Source organism: Boleophthalmus pectinirostris, unplaced genomic scaffold (assembly GCF_026225935.1).
Source record: "Boleophthalmus pectinirostris isolate CB_2022bp ecotype Guang Dong unplaced genomic scaffold, ASM2622593v1 HiC_scaffold_2, whole genome shotgun sequence".
In the NCBI taxonomy this organism is placed as follows: domain Eukaryota; kingdom Metazoa; phylum Chordata; class Actinopteri; order Gobiiformes; family Gobiidae; genus Boleophthalmus; species Boleophthalmus pectinirostris.
This window is the reverse complement of record NW_026571152.1, coordinates 20913905-20935959: the sequence shown is the minus strand read 5'-3', so window position 1 is coordinate 20935959 and position 22055 is coordinate 20913905. Positions and strand designations below refer to the sequence as shown.

Below are 22055 nucleotides of genomic sequence, written 5' to 3'. Positions count from 1 at the left end.
CACTGCACCTGCATATGCAAAGCCAAGAAAATGTCAGAGCTACTGTGGTGGATGTTGCCTTGCCTCTTCCTGTCAGCAAGTGTTAGTGATGTCTGAAACATCTTATTGCTCCGCCAAAATTGCAGAGGAGCGTTTCTTTCTCCACACAAAAACATACCACGCTGGTTTCATTTGATATCTGATCACAAATTATGTTCCCTCATCATAATTAAACAATATCTCCTTCAGAGATTTTATGCCAGAAATGTTATATTATGGTTACAAGAAACCAGCTCTTGGATGTTAGGGTACCAACACTAATATGTACTGTACATAAACTTCTCTCTGATTTTGAATGCAACTAAATTAGTTCAAGCAGTGCTTCTTGGCTGTGAAGGCAATGAATAACTTACATTCAGTACAACTGTATAAAATGCATGACTACCACAATTACCACAATTGTTTCTTCTACACATAATTCAATAGGCCAAAGTGCCATATAAACCATTGGGAAAGATCGGAGAGGAAGGTGAATTGGCTGTAAGGTCGCATGTGGGGTTCTTTTCATTAAAAGTCAGAAGGGTGCTATGAAAGGGTCTGCCAGTGGGGAGAAAGCCAAGCCATCTTTTGGGCCATTGTGCTGGAAAAGTGCAGCCTCCAGACCTGTTTATCCAGAGCCCCCAGGCCCAGTACTGCTCCCTGTGGTTGTCACTCTCATTCAGGGAATATTTGGGATTGCTGGCTTTGTTGTCCATGTTATATCACCCTCTTATTTGATTTGTATCACATTGACTTCCAGGAACACTTCTTGGGTGGCAAAATATTTAGTGTATTGTTCTCAGGAGTAAAGCTGTCAAGAATACACGGGAGGGCATAACAATCAATCTTGCACCAGTAATATACATTTTTTCATTAATGAAAGCACAGAGGATTGCAAGTTATCCTTTTGAATGTCCTATGTTTAATAATCAGGTTATCATAGCTGTTGACAGATGCTTTGTTGTGGAGACCAGGAGAATTAAGGTGAGGCATCTAGCTGCAGACCTCTACCCACATCACTGTATTCTGCAGACTCACCAGGATGCCCCTCACGTGACTCAACAACACCCACAGGTCTCAAATAGTAAACAAGTGACCTAAAGAATCTTACCAATTTCAAGTTAAGAAGCACAATCATATGAGTACTATTTGTACCATTTTACATCTTGGACCTCATTCATATTTGATTTTTTTCTCAATTTAAATAGCATTACCTTTAATATGAATCTGTGTTCATCTTTGCGCACTTATATCGGAGTCTTGCCTTGTGCTCTCTTTGTGGCTGTCCAACCCTCCAATCACAGGGCTTTCACAGCGGTAGTACGTGTTCAACTTACAGATTGTTTTTCTTGCACATCTAGCCTGTAATCTATGAGATTTATACTTAACCCCATCCCTGTTATTAACCAACTTCCTAATAACTCACCTCATACATTTATAACATTTACTATTCTCACATATCAGAACATAAAGAGGGCCTACTACTGTAAACACATGCAGGTTACCATGGTTACAGCCATCACTCATGGGCTTCTCAAATCCTCTCCACTTCAAGCTGTTTTTTTATTCTCCTGCCAGATTTTAAGATCTCAGGAAACTTGAAGCTTATTCAAGTAGTTTAAAATCGTCTGGTTAGCTGTGCAGGTCCTCTAATAATAATCTGTGGAGCATAGTAGTGACAGAATCAGGTGCTCATCAAGGATCCACTAGAAACGCAGATGGCAAAGAAAAAATTGATCCGAGGCACACTGCTGTTTATTCAGTAAGGGATATCCCAATGTATTTCAACCTTTATGTGGTCTTCCTCAGGGCATATACTGGACATATGTATGTGTGTATGTGTATATATATATATATATATATATATATATATATATATATATATATATATATATATACACACACACACACATATATATATATATATATATATATATACACACACATATATATATATATATATATATATATATATATATATATATATATATATAAAATGGATGCAGTCCCAAGCTCTGCAGATTTGTTTAGTGACACATACTCAGGAAGTCTTGACTCCAGCTGGGACCCTAGTGGCCACAGCATAGCCTCACCAGTCCGTCTGAGGCCAGGGCAGGATTTGGGGTCAGTTCTCTGGCCGTGTCTCAGAGCAGCAGCACAAGTGTTCGGTCACAGCCACTGGTCAGGCACCACGCCCTGCCAACAACCACCGTCTGACAGCTGTTGCACTTCACCAACCTGCTGCCTGGGAAAAGCCCACTTGGAGCCAAAAAGACACTAGAAGACATCATGTAGTAGTCTCTTTTTCTCAATGGGCCGAGGGATGAGTGTGTGCGACCATGCTAGTGGTTGGAGTTATAAATGGCACTGTACTTTTACTGCTCCGACAAGGCTAATAGCACTTCTAAATGAGGGCTAATGCGTTTATGTATTTGTGGATTACGTTTTTATGGCATTTCAGGTCAATAAAACAGAAATGTAAGGGTAGACGTTTTCTTTGGAAGGACAATATACATTTGTAGAAGCCATGACACTCAAAATTAGAAACATATTAATTTTTCCTCTAGCTTTCTGCCCAAAGCCGCTAATTGATAGAACATATCCGAATTCTGGTGAGCTGATCCTGAAATGAACTCAAAAGCAAACAGCACTAACAGTGAATTAAATCTATTATAGCAGAACTGAAATAATAACCACTGGTTTTATTGTTGTTTAAAAACATCATTGCAAGACTATTATATTATTATGGGCTCATTATTTGGGTTTGCTTTGTTTACAAAATTCAAAGCCTACAGCCTAATTGCCATGATACAATGAGCTTTTTTTACTTAATGATTTTTTGTAAAATAGATTTACAAAATGGGGTTTAGATTACTGAAACTGTGTTTATTCTAGAGACTCTTACTCGTTTTTGACATGTGATTGAGTTTCATTTAGGGGACTCAACTATTCTCAGGGCTTAAAGCCAGTTTGTACAAACTTGAACTCGAACTGCTTGACCACTAAGAAGAAAAGTTAATTCAACATTGCAACTATATTGATTTTAGTTGGTGTACTGGAGCTACATTCTAATTACAAGTTACTAGTTTTCAGCTAAACTAGTCTAGATAATCTTGGGTGACTATAGTTAAGTTTTAGGTGAAGCCAAAAAGCTTGAGCTGTCAGTACCAGAGCTTTGCCCTAAACAAAGACATGTGTTACCAAAGGGATGTCAGCCTGGCCACTTCCCAGAACTATGTAACTCAATCTCCCACATTCTCATCCGCACCGGGACTTCTGAGGAAGAAAGGGTTAAGTATGCTGATCAAAGGCTTGGGGAGAACTTTCCTACATCTCCATTGTGACCTGGCTGCATCCATCAGCCATGAGGATGTCAGGACTCAAGCAGCGCCTGCCCTGTCAGTGCCTATGGGGGACTAGTGAGGGAATGGGTCCCAGAGAGACACGAAAAGAGGGGAAAACAGGGAGGAGGGTTGGAGGATTAGAGCCCCAACCAGCCTTTAACTTGTCCCAAACCACAGGGAGCTGGTGTCCAATGCCCTACATACTCGTAGGCAAGAACAGGAGCCGCTTCCAGCCAGTGACACAGATGGAGACAGAAATATACAAGCACTGGGCAACCCGCTCCTCTGATGTTGCTTTCCATGCGGTGTGCTGTACTGACAGACTCACTTACCCATCAAGTCTCAGCTCAGGAGATGGACAAGTTCACTTGTGTTAGGCAAACTTTGTCACTAGGCGGCTCATCATTTACTGCCACACATACTTACAATCAACAGTTTGCCTAGTTTGACACCATTAGTGGAGACTCTAAACATAGTCGAGTGATTGCTTTAAACAACAGGGCTCAGTGTTCCCTCAGCAGACATTGCTACATCAGCGTTTGAACTGGAGATGTTGTTCCCGTGGTCTTCCATCCCCATGGAAAAGCAGCAAATTCGGCAGAACTTTCCATACAATTGACCCGTATCATGGAACCCCCCTCACCTCTGCCATTGCTCTTTCCACACACCAGACTGACAGGATGATACATGGCATTAAACATGCTGGCACAGGCATGCATATACTTCATATGCTATACTTAGCATCAACTTTCAACTGTTGTTTCTGTTTGATTTTGAACCACGCTATTAATCTTGTAAAGAAATTTCTTGCCTCTTGTGCATTCTGGTCAAGTCAGGTCATAGTTGACAAAATCATAAAACTTTTTGTTTTAAGACAATAACCCATCTATGTCATAGCATATTTTGAAAAGTGAGGTTATGACAAGGCAATTCAGGTTTAGATAAAAAGCTTAGCATATTGCTTCTATTCCCCTCAGCAGCAGTGAAGTGACCTGGCAAACTGTATTAGAAGAAGTGTCCATGTGAACATGCTAATTTTCTCTTTCCAGACCATTTACCAGTTGTTGGTGTTGCGGGGGAGAGGGGTGAAGTGCTAAGAAAAGAAGAGCTCTTAAGGGTCTCGTTGTCCTGCCTATAGGTGGAGTCTGCTTTTGGAACCCCAACCTCACTTTATCCAAACAAAACGTGAGGAGAAAAATAACCTCAAGGAGAACTCGTGGCCGGACCTATACCACTGGATGGTAGACAGCACAAAACGCGTGTGGGCTGTGCTCAAAGAAACCTACTTCTCATAAGGATGTGCCTGACCAGGGTTTCTCTCTCTTTTCACAATACTTAAAAAATACTTAAAATAATTTGCTTTCTATAAATAATTTTTTCCCGCCTAAAAGTAGCCTAACTTAAGTCTGGGTTATCCATGGAAACAAGGACAGGAGTATAAACATAGTAAAAAAATATAAAGAGAAGATTAAACAGCAGTGCAACAAAACAAGGAATCTATTAGCATAACTGAAATCTGAATTGGCACTGAATTCTAAATTAAAAAATGACTCCTATTTTATTTTCTTTGTTTTTGTTTGTTTTGTTTTGTCTTGACAGAAATCGAGTGATGGCTGCCCTCAGTACACTGGGGCTTCTGTCATTGCTCAAATCTCAGCACACTTCAATAATTTGAACTCTACATGTTTATTTACCAGTTGCATTTGAATTTGGGAACCACTTGATGATGGTGATATTGTTCATGTAAAATGGAATGCAGAGGCTGAGGTGTAACAGACAAAGTATCTAGAGTGATGTGCATGTAAGAAGACCACGCTATGTCTGGATTTAGAAAGATCTCATCCCTCAGACTAGACTGGAGCTGTGAGGCCCGAGGGCGTCACCACACAAGCATTAACCTCAGCTCCATTTTATAATGGAGGACTCCTTGCCCCAGTCCAACATAAACAGGTGTTCAAGCCAAATTAGACCTCAGTGGTCCCCAGGCTAATGCCTTGTCTGCTTAAATATATACTGTATACATAGTCAGAACATTTACGCTTATCAGTAAATCAGAGGTTACTTAACACATCTGTAAGATATATCTTTAAGTGATATAAGAGATACACTGTTCTGAATGTAGATGCAGAATAAGCACTAAGTGAAAAGTTGAACAGTAAAGGAGTCACTTATCCATTTCATGTCTTACTTCATTTATACCCAATCGTGAAGGTCAATATATATGTCTATAATATCATCTCACATACATAACACTAAAACAAACCTTAAATAGAAGGAGCACTAGCATTACAAATTAAGTCAAAGGTACCTGCTCATATTTCATTCTCATTTATAAGTTTGCCATTTCCGAAATAATATCCGTAAGAATTCACAAAAACAAGAACTTTAGGTAAAATAATCTCATGCAAACATGGCTGAAGTCTTTCTGCCAATATCTAAATCCACATACAGTCCTGCTGGTCATGCCTGCAAACAAAATTATGGGTCTTTACAGTGAATGTTTAGGTAAGTCTGTCTTCTGTTTTCTTTCAAATATTGACAAGCTCTCCCCATTATTCAAATGCATTTATTTTCTAGTGGATTTCCATAGCTAAACGCTATAGTCTATCCAGCTCTTACTAATTATATATAGTGTTGATGCAGAGAGTCTGATCCCCACTCCTTCTCCTCTCCACAGTCAGGTACTGCAGTCCTACGGCTGGGGTCCCGATGATCCCCTCTTTGCTCTGTGGTCGATGATGTCACACTGGGCTCTGCCTTTGAATGGCCATGTGTTCCTCACCACTAATATCAAACAGATGAAGAGAAACCTCCAAATGACGGTCTTTCATGAAGACAAGAAGTCAAAACAAAGTTAAAGAACACACAAAAACACCAGTCCGAGTGATCCAGCAAGGCAAAAGAGAAGAAAGCTTTAGATTGGTAATTGCTGCAGGATGTGTTAAAGCAGGCTTTGAAATTGTATATTGTGAAATACATGTTCTTTTACAAAATTATGTGCATTTGTCAACATTGGCTTATAATTTTTCATTTGTACTGAGTCTTTTGAGCACACTTTTTTTTTGCTAATGGTGAGAAAATACATCATTTGTATGTTGTCAGTAATAGGCCACTTGCTTTTATATAACACATTTGGCCACGAACTCAAGTCCAGGAATAACAAACAGGACTTACGGGATTGTCCTGAAATACTCTATCACCCGTGGGACAATATTTCTTTCTCAGGCCTGTAATAGGCAGGCACAGCCTCGGAGACAGAGTATTTGTTCGCTGATTGAGGATCTGGATCATCTCAAGTATCACTTTTAGACGCCTGACTCTTTGTTTTTGAAATTGGGTGCCATTTGTTTGGCTCATATGTTTTTTGTTTACCAATCTCTCGTAAAGCATTACACTCCTTTTATTATATACACTTAAAGCTTTTTGGTTCATTTTAATCTGAAGTATTGTTCTTTGTATGTGATTTTGGCATTGCTCCATTGAACTACCACACTTTTCTCTTTATAGCACATTGTAAAAAGTGTTTTTGAAGAAAGGAGGAAGTCACAGAGAGGGATCACTCGGTTTTAGGCCCATTTTACAAGGCCAATCTTTTAGTCTGATGGAAATCACCAAACAATACTTACACGCACATTCTTGGTCTTCCCTCGTGTAAGGGTTTCTTTCTTTGGTGTGAATGAAAATTCCTGTGACTGATAGGAAGAGCTTCATTGGTTTCCCACAGCAGACCCTGACTTCTCTCTGAACTCCAGATCAGATTTGAACATTTACATAAAGTGAATATACAGTCTGGTTCTCTGTTATTGTTGTCAGAGTTTCCCAAGTCACCCTGTATAAATTAGACTTGGTTTAAGGTTTGAGACTAAAGCCTCCCATTAAAAGTTCAGGCAGTCTTTTGACTTTTAGATGTTATATTGACATTTCCTTGTGAAAAAGATGCCTGCACCTGTGTTTGGTCTTATGGTCTCCTTTTCAATGCTTTGCTTCACCAACTCATGACATAAACATCTGATTTTCACAGAAGTGCTCCCCCATGTTTTTCAAGTCCATTTTGTCAATGAACTTATGTTTTGCTAAAAGCTAGCTAGCAGCTGTTGTTTATATCTTCCTTTAAACTTTACTCTGGCTACAGTAGCATTATATATGCACAGGCACCAGGACGTGTTTTTCATTGATGATGTTGTTATAAAAAATAAAGTAGGTGGTGCCCAAATATGCAGCACAATACTAAATAGACAGTTTTCTAATCTCAGATCAGCCCAACATTAAACCTACAAAGAAAAATTCTTCATCAGGGTTTGATGATAGTTCTGTGAGGAAAAAAATAATGGCATAGAACAATGTATTTGCCCCTATATTATGCATACAAAATAGTTTGTCAATGTCAGTCCACCGCTTGGGGAGCTTGTTCCGGTCCCCAAAGCTTTAGATGACTAACAAAACACATCTTACTTCTGCTCTGCCTGTTCACAATGCTTCTCGCATACACACTAAATCAGGGACTTCATTGCACTGAAGACTTAGGAAAACCATAAACCTAAATTAGCAGTTACATATAATGAGTAAAAGATTCAACATTTGCTAATTAGTCCAACTGTTTAGCATTCTGTCTGTGTGTCCCGCTCTTTCCACTCACTTTCTCTGTGGTCCTATCAATTAGCTCTTTACTTAATAAGCACTCTTTCTCCTCTCAATTTCCGGATACACATGCACATGTTGTTAAATGGAGCCACGGCGTCCATCTTAAAAACAGCTTGACAAAAGCTGTGTGCTCTTGTTTGTGTGTCCAGGACAAGAGGCGCACTGAGACACTTCCTCTTCACTCATTCACCCTATGTGCCTCATTTGCATAAGGGCTCTTCCCATCTCATGTCCCGCCTGCCAGTAACAAGGAAGCTACAGAGTTTTTAATTAAGTGTAGTCTGGTTAAAGGCATTACTCACACATAAACATTTTTTGTGTGAAAGAACAAAGTGTTTACTTTATGCACAAAACTACTGCTACCAACACTTTTCGCACAATGTTGCCTCTAATCAAAATTGTACATTAGGGGACCAGTCTAAATGTGTCAAAGCTAAAACAAGAACCACATTTTGATCAAAGATGAAAAGTAATATTAAATGTCAGAAAACACTCCTTCCCTCTAACCTAAGACATAATGCACTTTTCTTCATAGCGTTCCACAGTCAGATCATACCCCACAACTTATTACCAGCATCTGCTGTGTACAGAATATTGTCCAAGGCAGCGTACTGCCAGATTGTTTGAGACCTTTGCCGCATGCCACTATATACTGGGACAGTGCTGGATTATCTCCAAAATGTGAAGTGATTCAATAAATCTTAGACACTGAACATGTAGAATGAGCAGACATCTTATGTAAGAACAACAGAACACACCCAGAGAAATAAAGCAGCATCTGAGATCAAATCAGTCTGACTGTCTGTGACACTATCACACTGTCCAGATGTGAGCCATTCACATAAATAGTATTTAATACACTTTTGGGATTTTGGTTAACATAAGGTGATCAAAAATAAATGGTATGGCAGACTGTCTGCACAATCTTATTTATATTAAGTACTGCATCAGCTTCATTATGATCACTTTTTAGATCCTCTTGTCTTCCATCTTGCACCTTGATGAAGTTCCTTTTTTTCATCTCTCATTGTAAGAGGCACTAGAATAAAATAATGGTAATGACCAGAATCACATTTAAACTGCTAAACATAGTCAGATGAGATGAGTTTATTGTATTTTCAATTGTATCTGAATAGAAAATCAGTGCAGCACTCAACAACATAGCTACATGTTACTGTCACTATTCTGTTGGTTTACTGTATATTTTACTATTCACTGGCAAAAGCACATAAGTTTGAAATGAAATGTAATGACACCAGCAGCAAAGAAGTGTCCAGCTTAGAGATGAAGGGACAGTCTAATATACATACATTTCAGTCATAGTTTCTATAGTTTTTTTCTTTGACTTAGTACAAAAAGACATCTCTACCCGTTAGTGCTTAGTTTTAAGATACTATAACATAAATAAAACATTTATTTCAGTGTTCAGAACAGACAGTTCCAGTGTGACTGGAAAACTAACAAAACATATTCCAGTTGGCAGCAGGGGGTTTGATACAGTCCTCCTAAGCGTTTGGTGCACCCCCAATGCACAATACTTACATCAGTTCTTCACTTCTAAACACCTCCATCATACTTGTGTCCATTTACTCAAAAGGCATGGTCCACATGTAGCTCTGGCCACAAAAGTCCACAGCTTCTTTTAATAACATTAAGGGTTAATGTTTCTCTCCTATTGTCTCAATGTACCATTACTCAAGAAACGTTCTTGGATGTATAACCGCATTCACATGTCAGAGAAGACTGTTCCCACATTTGGGAAACTTTATGGGAGACCAACCAATATTAAACATAGACTCTCTGAAAAGCATTCCATAGACTGGTGTGCAAATCAATGCCTTGAAGAGCTTTAGTGTTTTATTCCAATGTCTCTCACAGGTCCAAGACACCGTACAGGGGTGTCTTCGTCATTCAGCTAGTCCTGGTCAGAACACGTCCTGATGATAAGTTCCTTGTTATTTATCATTTGCAGGTGAACACCTCGGTCCTCTCACTGCATGTGTTGCACTTGACGAAGCAGCACCATTGAAACTTACAGTTGCACTGCCACACTTTAGTATACTGGTGCGTGTTGTAGCCTCGACCACAGCACATGAGGTCGCAGCCGTCCGTGTGTGGTGATGTGCGGTTACACAGTCGCCCCTGGGTGCCCACACTCCCTGTGGCTGTATCCGCCTCACAGTAGTTGGGCGACCTCTCGATGTAAACGAGGTCTGTCTCCATGGGCTTGCGGTAGCCCTGAGTCTGCTTGACTTTGAGGTGAGTGGGCTGTCGTAGTCTGCTTGCCCGCACCACCTCCACATGTACCGCATGGTTGTATTTCTCCTTAAGAAGGTAGCCAATTTCTCGAAACTTGGGAAGTGTAGTCCAACAAGTCTTGGTTGTGCAGGAACCAGAGACTCCATGACACTTGCACTCCAACTTCATCCTCTCCTCTAACACCTGTTGAGAAAAAGAGCAAGAAAAATTACTTCATCAACAGTAATTACAAAGAGTGAGAAAATATCATTGTGTAAGTATTACAGTATATTATTATGATCAAATACTTTTGATCATGATAATATAGTGATTTTTTATTTTCCTTTTGCTATGGATCCTACCTGGACACCTTAGGGATTACACAGTACACACTACATTAATATATATTATATATTATATTTTCTTAAGGTTAATGCTGTGTTAACATCCTGCTATATGTATAAACTGTTACAGTGGTTGTACAGAAACAAACAAAAAAAAAAAATCATACTACAAGTTGTAACTACACATCCAAATTTAAAAGAAACATTGTTAAAATACATTTATGAATAGCTGTTGATAAACTAGTACAAATTTTGCGACCCAAATGGCAAACATTAACACACAGTGCGAGTCTGGACTTGACTCTAAACCCAATTAGGAGCCCAAACTTGGCCGAGCTTGGGGATCATCAGAGTGTAAGTTGTAAGCGCAGTTGGCAGTTTCCAGTGCAGTTTTTCCTGGCATTGTGCCTGGTCACAGACACATATCATCCTTTCCATCAGACATGTTAAATGTACACAGGAACAATCAAAGTTGTCCAATATTACTGTCTGTTTTGTCTATGCGTTCTGTGGATTCAAATAGGTTTGATTGAAAAAGCATGAGCTTCCAGATCTTTATAAAGACCTGGGTTATGTTGTTTTAGAGTTGAGGATTTCCAAAAGTATATGTAGCGCAAACCACACTGTCTGGCATCAGCAGGCTGATAGATGTATGGAAACATTTAGTAAAATGGTGTCCGTCAAAGCCTCTCATCTGCTGTTAATTAGTAAAATATGATCATCTAAGCAACATGTAAGGCCTTTGATGTAATTGTTACTATACGGTTTTGTGCACATGATCAGAATAGTAAGTGCTGCTGCCTTTCAGCAAGGAAGTTGTGTGAAATTTCTCTGTGCAGTATCTTTAGCATTTTTTGACTAATTGACCATTGTCCAGTGGTATGTGATTTTGATCAAAAGGTTAATAGCCAATCTTCTGTCTGTAAAATGTGGTTTGGAGCAAAGCTCAGATTATGGAGGAAGAAATATGACACTGGCACTGATTAAAGGTCAGTCTGATTTATGTTAATAAAAGTAATACTGAAAAACTATTTTATTTATTTCTAATCAGACAAAATAAAATTAATTGATTCTTTTTTTTTTTTTTTTTGTCATATTGCCCAGACCTAGTCAAGGGTGCATCCAAGACCCATAATAGTTGATGTTTACAACATACCTTCCAATAACCCTCACATGTTTGGCTCATAACAATTACTGTCAACCAAGACTTTTTGAGTTCAGTATTTTACTTATTTCAGAGATGCTTAGTGTTTCCTGTATCATATTATTACTGTATATATCATTACTTTATGTTGAGAGTAGACATAAGGAAGTATTCTTTGTTAGACTTTTGTTAGTCTCAGTCAAAACGAGAGGTGCCAGGTCCCAGAGCTGGCACTCACCATCAGTCTGCTGTGTTAACACTGGCATTGTCTGCCAGCTTTCACACGCTCCACAGACATAGCTCGCTGGCAGAGCCACTACAGCAATAATATCCTCTTCATTATTGTGGTAAGAGGCTGAGGGTATTTTCCATCAAACTATTCTGTATTCTCACTGGCAATTTGATTGGCATTATTAAGACCAAACTAAATGTTTTGTCTCATTTCTCAATCCACTTGAAATATGAATTATCTAGCCTAATAGTCTTTCAACATTTTGTAGAAGTTAAGAGGGTTAAGGTACACTTGAGTTTCCCTGTATTGAACCCGTCCTTCCCTATCACTGTTGAGCAACCTGCCAGAAGCCACATCCGGGGACCCATTTACAGATCTTGATCTGTATTTCGGTTGGAGTACTTAGCTGGAGGATTTTATTGTGCATGTTTTGGGTTGATTGGAGAAATTGGAATCATCTGAAGGAAACCCAGCCTAAACCCGGGACTGTCTTGTTGTGAGGTATGGTATTCCAAATTCTTGTGCTTTTCCAGATGCTCAAAGCTACCTTACAATGTTGTGCTTCATTCATTTCATACTCGGTTGTGGTAAGTTACTAATGCAGCCACATCTACACCGGGGTACTGAAAGAAGTGAGCATCTGTGCTACCAATCACTCGCTCACACCACAATCATACTAGGCAAGGTGTTTGGATGAAAATTTGCACCTAGAGTCTCCCCACCAAGTACTAGCTGAGCCCATACTTGTCTAGCTTCTGGATCAGGCATTTATAAGGACTTTTGGCCACAATTAACAATATTTTGTAGTTGCTTTTCTCAAATGAAAAGTAAGTATAGCATGTTCACCTTTCTGCCAGCTTCATTGTTGTGCAGGTTCATGAGGCGACGTGGAGTCTTTTTAATCTCTCTGGCATCCACAAAGCGGCGGGAGAACTCAATGCCGTACTTGATGTCAGCTGAACAGCCCCCCCACTTCCAGCCCTCCTCCTGGTTGTAGTAGCCCTGTTTCTCCCGGTCACATCCGCACTGGTTGAGTTTGCCCTGGCTGCAGGCCGCTGTGATGGCATGGGCCACTCCTGCTGCAGTGATGGCATAGGTGAAGGCCGCTTCCCGACTGCCTGCACAAAGAACAAGGCACGTGAAGAAAGGTTGATATGTATGCAGTGAGCATTTAGACTAGAATTACCATAGAATTAGTATAGAAAAAATATATACCAATTTTATGTTATAAATATAGTAAAACCACATCCCACTCAAAATGTGTGGTAACAACAACAATAATCTGAACATTCTAGCATGAAAACATAATCTGTATGTATGTAACACAAAATTGCATTTAATCTAGATAATTTTCTTACACACTAGTAATGCTATGACTTTGTTTTCTTTGCATCTCATGCTCATGTTTTGAACAACAAACACATGGCACTGTGGATCCAGCGTAATGCTTATCTTATCTAGAAGTGACTAGTGCTTGTCCTAGCTTTCACCAGCACCTTTAGAAAGATATGGTCACATGACAGGCCTGTGAGAGTGTGGGAGCTTGAGCTGAAGGAGCACTGGCCTATAGGTGCTGTCCAAAGTGCTGAATTCCTACACAGGAGCACCTTGTGTTGCTGCCCACAGTGAGAGCAGCAGGGTCTGCAGGTCTGTCCCTTATAAACTACACATACACATCACAGATGCACCAAATGTGCAACATTAGGTTCTGTACACTGTTTAGTCTTTGCTCTCCACAAACCCCTAATCATAGAAAACAAAGGAAAAGAAATATTATATAAAAATATTAAATAATATTTTCTGACTTTCCATAACTGAAACAGTGTTTAATGGTTAATAATAATACCCCCAGTATTATCTAATGGTGTTGCTCAATACCTTTGTGACTCTTCTTTCCTAATGGTACAACGGACTGTGCCTTAAAAGGCCTCTGCCCTCCCTAAAACCCGCTGCAGGCTACTGCTGCTCCCATCTCCCCTCGACTGGCAGTAATGTGAAGGGGCCAGCATAACCAAACTAACCACAAAGTGTTTCAGGGGCCTTCAGCCGCTGGAAAGGAATGTTTTGCAAGTCTTATGATGTATGTTGTGTAATGTACTCACATGCACTTTTTTAAAATCTCGAGGTAAAATACATTTTTACTGAACTTCTGAGGGTTATAAAGTTCTTTGTGATTTATAGCTTCTAGCAGAAGGAATATTTTAATCAGTTTGGCAACAATCTGTAGTCTGAAATATTTCCATACATTTTATGACTGACCACACAGGATTCAAGTGTGAAGCTATGTTTTAGTGTTATCTACGCACAAAAATCTGAATAAACACTTGATAAATTTTGAAAGAATCTTGTGAATAGTTGTTAAATCATGCACTCACACAATATACAAAGAGGAGCCTGACCTTAGCCCAAAGTATGTTATAATAAAAACATTTTCTGAATCTATTCTGTACTATTGTTTCTCTGTATGAAACAGACTTGAAGCAGAATAATACTGAATGGTTTGTATAAATCTTGACCAAATAAACCCATAACCATTTTAAAAGTAACTTAAGTCAAATTGCTGCTTATTTTGCAGCCTTTATGGCCAGTGTGGTCAGATAGAGCGGGGCTGCTGGTGTGAGCTGGAGTCAGGCCTGGTCATGGCCACACTCTGCATGGAGCAAGATAATAAAATGTGTTTATCTTCCCCACTGTGGACAAAGTGAGCATTAGCTCACTGTAAGCTAAAAACTGCTCCATCTGCTCCATGTCACTTTCATTTCCTCTGCTCCTGCAGAAGCTCCTCTTGCACCTCGCTCCAATCTCTGGGCTGTTTTTGAACTCTGACTTGTTTTCACCCAAAGCCACTGTTCATTTCCGATGCTGGCAGTGCTGTGCCTGCAGAGCTGCACCATAGCTCGCCTGAATCACAACCACTTGTTTCTCTGGTCTGCCCCACCAACGTGTGGTAACATACTACTGCCCCCCACCCCCTCACGCACACAAGCGTTACCATGCATCCATGGCCCTGCAGCGGCCACTGCTTCATAAAAATACGCACTCACACTTCCCTCCACCCTGACACGCATCCACATAAGTCCGCTGGTCAAAACACATTTGCACATGCTCACAAACACTGTAATGGTAAAAACAGGAGAAAGGGTGGGTCCCTGCACCGCTCTTGTGCTGGAGCGGTCTGGGCCCACTGAGCTACTCGCGATGAGGATGATAATAGAGAAGTGGTGAGGTGGTTCAGACTCTTGTGTGACTCAAGCACAACAATCTACATCTACATCTAACAATAATTACAACATCTCAAGTCAAACCTAAGAGTTTATTTCCATTATAATAAAAAACATAATCAGCATTCAACATCAGCTTAAGTAAGTAAGTTTAAGTCTTCCATTTTAACAAGAAAATAACATTAAAAACCATGGCCCCTCCACAACTTGAATGTTCTTTTGTGTTGGCTTGTGTAACATAATGGTATGGTCACGACCACAGGAGGAGAAGGCCCGAGCGTGTGATTGATGAAATGTGGAGCAGAAAACGCACCCATCTCTAGAGCAGTGAGCCCTTAAGAGGCTGGCCCCAGAGTCCTGACAGCCCTCCAGGAGGAACCACCCTGGGATTGCCTTGCGAGCTGCCAGTGGAAAATTGGAGTGACCAGAAAAACCTCAATGAACTTGGAAACATCCAGGAAAGAAGAATGGGGAATATTAAACCAGATGTCTAATGGACTTTAGAGGCAAGTGTCTGCTCCACTATCCTCCGCTGTGTTGATATTCTAACTATAGGTATAGTTGATTTACAATAGAAAAGGTTAGCAAAATATCTCAATCCGAAAAACAAGATTGACGCCCGCTGACTTGGCCTTCACTTGTTTTGACCGCATTGCTTTGGCCACTTGCCTTCTGTGTAACGTCCATCATATCTTTGACCATCGGAGACGCAGAAAGAAAACTCAAGATGTCGCGGCTGGCCACTAAAATTACAATCTGTGTTTAGATCCTGAGGCAAGTGTACCACCAGACAAATTCACATGACACAGCAGGGGAGATTTATGCCCACAACACTATACGACTCGGCTGCACTGTATAAAAAAGGTTAGTTGATGTAGGACTGACCTCTGCGGCACCCATGGCCTCTGGACGCAGTGGTGAAGACGTGAAGGAAACTAGCAAAGAAGGAGACCCAAGTGGGAACAGTCAAAAATAAAGTGCTGTTTGCTGTGCCCTTGTCCAAGAATGATTTCCTGTCTAGTGGGTCACCGAAACAGCAACAAACTACCAAGCTGCACAAACTGTAGTAATCTGGCCTGACGTTTAAGAGGCTAAGGACTACTTGGGTGTGTGAAGTAACTATAAAGTATATTTGAACTTGAATATCATTAAATGTCTAGTCGAGCCACTGAAAATGTCTGCAGAACTTGAGATAGAGCTGAAATTCCAGTTACAAAAACTGTAATTATGTATTAAGATAAATCTGTAAAAGTTAAATTTAAACAGTGGAGGCTATAAACCTGTAAAAACTATGTGAAACCTGCCTGTATTCAATTAACACTGCATCATTTTCTGGTTGAGAGTGCACCACCTGCGTGTGTCCATGGAGAAGTTACTGCTTTGCCTAAACATTCCACAGCATGACATTAAACTTATCTATACAGATGAGCAGATGGTCCCCTTCCCGACCATGAGAACCCAGCCACAGTAGGGGCTCTCAATTGCACTGTATTTTTGGTGCATTTAAATAAACTGGAATAAAATAAATGCTAAATAGATAAATACATGCCAGATGGGCTAGTTTAATATTTTGGAACATTCCTGGCAAAGCAAGAACATATCTATGGTGACAAGTAGACAGCACACTCTGCACTAGAAAGGTTACGCAGTGAACCTTTGAAGTGGAAGGTGTTTTTTTTTTTTTTTCTTAAATATATATACTAGTAAGTTGTAAGTTTGACAAAAGGAAGACATGTTATAGTAGCCACAGACAAATGGACCTTCAGTACAAAGATCTTCATACCCCAAATGCATACACTCACAACATAGGAATTTAACTGAAAATGACACTAAATTATATTTTATACAATTATTTAAGTTTAGAGGCAAAAACATTTTGATTAATTATCAATTGAGCGGTCACAATGTTTACAATTCATCACAATCCATAAGTTCATGAGCTTGAAAACAAGACCAGACATTTCATAAACATCTTCTGCCACTGGAGTCATTTCACTCTTATTCACATTATAGATATAGTATATTCAACTGTAACTTAGCTTTTTCTTAAGCCACATGTGTTATTTTATGAAACAATATAGACACTGTTCTTCTATAATTTAGTTTTGCCACAGTATCACTACCCATATAGAAGGGCACTACTGAAGCCAAGTAATTCCCCAGCTGAAATATAAATACAACACATGACTAGTTTTGTTGGAAATATACCATGTTGTGTCCTATATAATAATTTTAAACACTATGTATACACCAAAAGAATGAAAAGTAATTGTAGCCAAAGCAGTGGCAGACGGGGGCAGCGTCTCTATGCGCAGAGGGGAAAGCTGGAGGAAAACCCCTGTCTTTGTATACCAATCACTGAACTGACTAATGCTCTCTGTACTACTGTTTTCCGTTCCGCTTTATGTACCGTTGCTATGAACATATGCTCCCAGAAAATTACAGACAAAGCTGTGGTCCGTGAGGTTTGCAGCTCGAGGAATTAGCACAGCCATGTTCCTGTACAATAAAATAATATTGTTTTACCAGAAATGGGCTCAACATTCTCTGCGAACGAGACATGGAGAGCAGGGACATTTGGCATTATCAATATGAGTCATACATGGTGGTTAGCAGACATTTGTGAATGCTTGTGACAAATGATTCCTGCATGCAAAATAGTTCCTGAAAATGATATATAATGTGATTGTAAGGATGCTTAATTATACCAAAATAGTAAGGCATCTGAATTATTTAAATGCTTGTACTTGTAATGATGATTCATTTTTAATTTTATCTCAGGGGAAGAGAGAGCTGTGCATCATCATTCTTATTATAGATACGTTCTCTTAATTATTATGTATTCAATTACACAACATTATACTGGGCTTGGTGAAGTCATGCATGTTTCCATCAAAATAGAACTTTTTTTTAAAAAGGCACAGTGGCTGAGTGGCTAGCACTCGTGCTCCACAGCAAAAAACCTCCAGGTTCGATCTGTGTGGAGTTTGCTTGTCCTCCCGGTGTCTTCGTGGGTTTCCTTCGGGTACTCTGGTTTCCCCCATAAACCCAAAACATGCACAATAAAAATTCTGACCAAGCTTAGCTTGAGATCTGGACATGGGTCCCTGGCCACTGTATGACAGTAGCTCACTGCTCCTGACAGGGTGCCCCAGTGGCTTTGAAGAATGAGTCAGATGTAGAGGATGAATTTTCCTCAAAAGGGATCAATAAAGTATGTAAAAGAAAAAAACATACTCTGGAACAAAACCATAAGATTTATGCCATAATATGGACAATTCCATGCAAAGCAATAACATGGTGGCGAGCCTGACACCAGAAAGGTACATAGTGCACCTTTAATTTGATTCATTGCACAGCCCTATTGTCTTTAAAACAAAGGCATTTGTTGGTGCAGGTATTGCAAAAATGGTAAAGAAAATATCTCAAACTTGAACATGACTGATGTCCTGGAGGTACAGATCAACGGAATACCGAGACTTGCTAAAACAAGCATTAGTCCTCCTTCCCAGCATTTGAGAACAAACTCAGAGACTCCAGGAAACATGCATATAAAGTTGTAATATTCTACCATTAGAATATCATGGTAATACTAAGTTCATGTTGGGACACTTTGTTCTTTTACAGGAACATTTTCAACTATAGATCCTAATCACCAATCCCCCATCACATCACTGCAAATATCATGACTTCTATCTGCTGCTATAATCAATGTGTCATAATATGCTTGATCTAAAATGTGTTATTTTAGTATAAAGACCATTTCATTATCTGCTGATCCAACCTCAACTAGAGCTCCTCTTAAACCAGACCTTGAACACACCTTAGTGGTGGTTGGAGGCTGTGATTGTTGGCCGGGGGACTGTCCCGTGGTGCTCCAGCCTAGGCAGAGGATACCGCGATGTGCCTGGGATAGTGTCAGACAAAGCGCACAGGGAGATTATGGTTGATCCTCCTGCTTCCTGTTTCCTACTGCGTCCACCGCACAGCAGACCAGACAGACACAGATCCCACTGATAACTGAGCACGAACACCGGGGCCCGAGAGCCACAAGGGCCCGGGATGACCCTATGCCACGTCAGCACACAAACACAGACACACCCCCACAGCATGAAACGCACGCTGGACAGTGAATGGACCAGAGCTATAAGCCATGTTGAGGTCATAGATACAGTCAAGAGTGGAGTCTGGATCCTTGTGTACTGATAGTAAGATAACGGCACTGCCAACTCAAATCTCAAATGTACCTAATCTTCTTGGAAAGCAGCATGCAATTCATTGTGTTGGATGTACCAAAGGCATGCTCATTTGGTTCTCTATTTTGATAAAAATGATCCAAGTTTAAAAATACAGTGCGTGCCACATAAGCTGACTGGGTGACAGCAGTTCAGAGGATAGAGCTCTTGTCCACCAATCTAAACATTGGCAGATCAATTCCTTAGGTAAGACACTTCACCCACGTTGCTTTGAGGGGCCAATAGGGCAGATTGGCAACCATGGTTCCTTCAGTTTACCCTTACCATCACCAAGTGTGGAGTGAATGAATAATTACTATATTCAACAAGCCTATAAAAGTGCATTACAAGTGGGCATTATTATAGTATAAATCTAACAGAATACATAATGTGCTGAATTTATATAGGCCTATATGACAACATGTTCACCTCCAGACTTAAAGCTTTATAATCAAAACAAAGCTGTACTCGCTTGTGAATAATATGTGTGAGTAAGTGACTGAATGAGTGAGTTTTGATGTTAACCAGGGATAGAGGTTGCAAGTTAGAGCAGATTATGTGCCAACAATGTACCAGAGAAGCACTGTATTTTCATTAAATTCTTTACTTGTTGCATTCCAAGTTGGATGTGGTGTTTCAACAAGACTACAAGTTGGTATCATGTTCTTGTACAGTTTTGTTATGGTCAGATACATGTAGCCAGAGAAGGAGAGTTTGACCTTTAGTGACCTGCAGTGACCACAGTGCATGGTCTCATAGAGATAACTAAAGTATGTACACACACATTGGGTGTAGCTAAGTCCGCTCTGTTGTCTGTACACTGCGATGGAGAGCGGCCCAGAGGATTAGAGCTGCCCGCATGATGATGTGTTAAAACATAGGCCTTTTATCCGCCTCCGCTGCACCATAACACAATACACGCGTCATTTCCACACTCTTATCCCCAAGCTATCAACTATTTGGCTGCCCATTGAGTGAATCTGCACTTTAAGGTAATGCTATGCTACGCTAAGTTGAAAAGCACCAGACCTTTTACCAAGGACTGAATATTTGGGGGCAAATTTTTCATAGTTTGGTTGGAACTTGTTTCATGTTGAGTTGATTTATAGTTATACTGACTGATTTAGTCAAAGGATTTCAAATTGGGTTTAACTGCCAGTTTACTGCTTGTGAGACTCTGGGTCATTGGTTTTGTGGAAATTAACTTCTGGGTCTTGTTTGAATTCCAATTGTGGTACAAGCCATAATTTAATCCATGTATTAAAATATACATTTTTTGAATATTTAACACTCAGTTTAGTTTTCTTGTTTTGGTTGTCACTTACCTGAGACAAAATGGTCAGAAAGCTCTAGGATAGCTATTAATACTTTCATTTTAAAATTTGAATTAAACAGTAATTTCGGCAGTTGGGTGGAAGCTGAAGCGAAGTCACAGTAACATCAGTTTCATGCATTATAGTTTTGCGTTATTACTGTTGTATTTTAGAGGTTAGAGTTCATCATGATGTAGCTTTGGCCGCTGCATATCTTTTTAGTATAAACAAATAATTTTTCTGGGTAATCATTAGATGACCGGTGTGATAACTTATCTCTGATGACTATTTGCCCGAAAGGTGAACAGTCAACAAGAAAAACATCACACAAAGAGGAAACCCTCAGGCTGTAGTGTGATGATGGATGATGTTTAGTTGAGCCATGTCATTTCCACTTGTGCCGTCAGAACAAGCCTCAGTTTTGATGAATGAATTTTTGACTGTACGAAGCTAGTACTTTTAAATAATGGTATTTGTCAACACACAAAGCTTATATGTCAAAGTGCCATTTTTCAGTCTTAGTTCGTAAACAAAGATGAAAGGCAAGTAAAATGAATAATAAGTACTTTCTTCCAAGAAAACCTGTACTTGAAGGTGAATGAGGATATTTTGCCAATTTCGACTGAGGTTCAAATTTTATAGAAGTTTTTTTTTTGCATTTTTGTATTGAGATGGTGCTAAAGCTACTTGATAAGCCTGATAGCATGATATATTCAGTGCTCCTTTGTTTCATGCAGCTCTACGCTCACAGACTCTTCATCACTCACCCCTCTATTGGTCATTCTCTGTCATGCTCTGAATGAGTGACAGGTGAATTAACCAATCACAGAGGCATGAATTTCCAAAAGCATCAGTTCTTTAAAATAATATATTCAGCGCACAAGAATCATAATGAAATCCAAATTCTGCATGTTAGTGTGGTTTATGCTTTAATATTTTAAAGTGCATTTTTGACACCTCCCTAGATTTACACAGTACTCTATATCAACTGTCAGAATAAGGAAAACAATGGAATCATGTGGTCATTTTAAATTATTTTTTTAGTCCATTCATTATTAGCCTTTGGTTGGACTGAGATGTTGTACTCGGATTCTGCGGGATATAATTTCACCACAAATGACCAGCAACAGATTCCGAGAAACTACAGGAGCTATGCCAGTGTGTCTTTGTGTTGTCCTCAAACCAGCCGCGTGTATTACAGCACGAGAGCCTGCCATAGATGATCGGTGTGGGGAAAGTACGTAAATTAATACTACTCAAAGCCTTCAACAACAAAGAAAACAAGGATTATAAAATATGTATTCAGTAAGAGGTAAGAAGTTTTA

The 22055-nt window shown here is 39.7% G+C and overlaps 1 protein-coding gene across 2 annotated transcripts in view; it reads right to left on the bottom strand.

Annotated features, from left to right (window-relative positions):
* Positions 1-9111: 9111 nt before the first annotated feature.
* The window catches only part of wnt7bb (wingless-type MMTV integration site family, member 7Bb), a 29066-nt gene continuing 16122 nt past the window's right edge, over positions 9112-22055 (bottom strand). For both annotated transcript variants that reach the window (XM_055155735.1, XM_020934914.2), the window contains exons 3-4: positions 12808-13079; positions 9112-10445 (exon numbers count right to left, since the gene is read on the bottom strand). In XM_055155735.1, the coding sequence (XP_055011710.1) occupies positions 9966-10445; positions 12808-13079 (752 nt within the window). In that variant the 3' untranslated portion in view covers positions 9112-9965. The remainder of the gene's footprint in view (positions 10446-12807; positions 13080-22055) is intronic.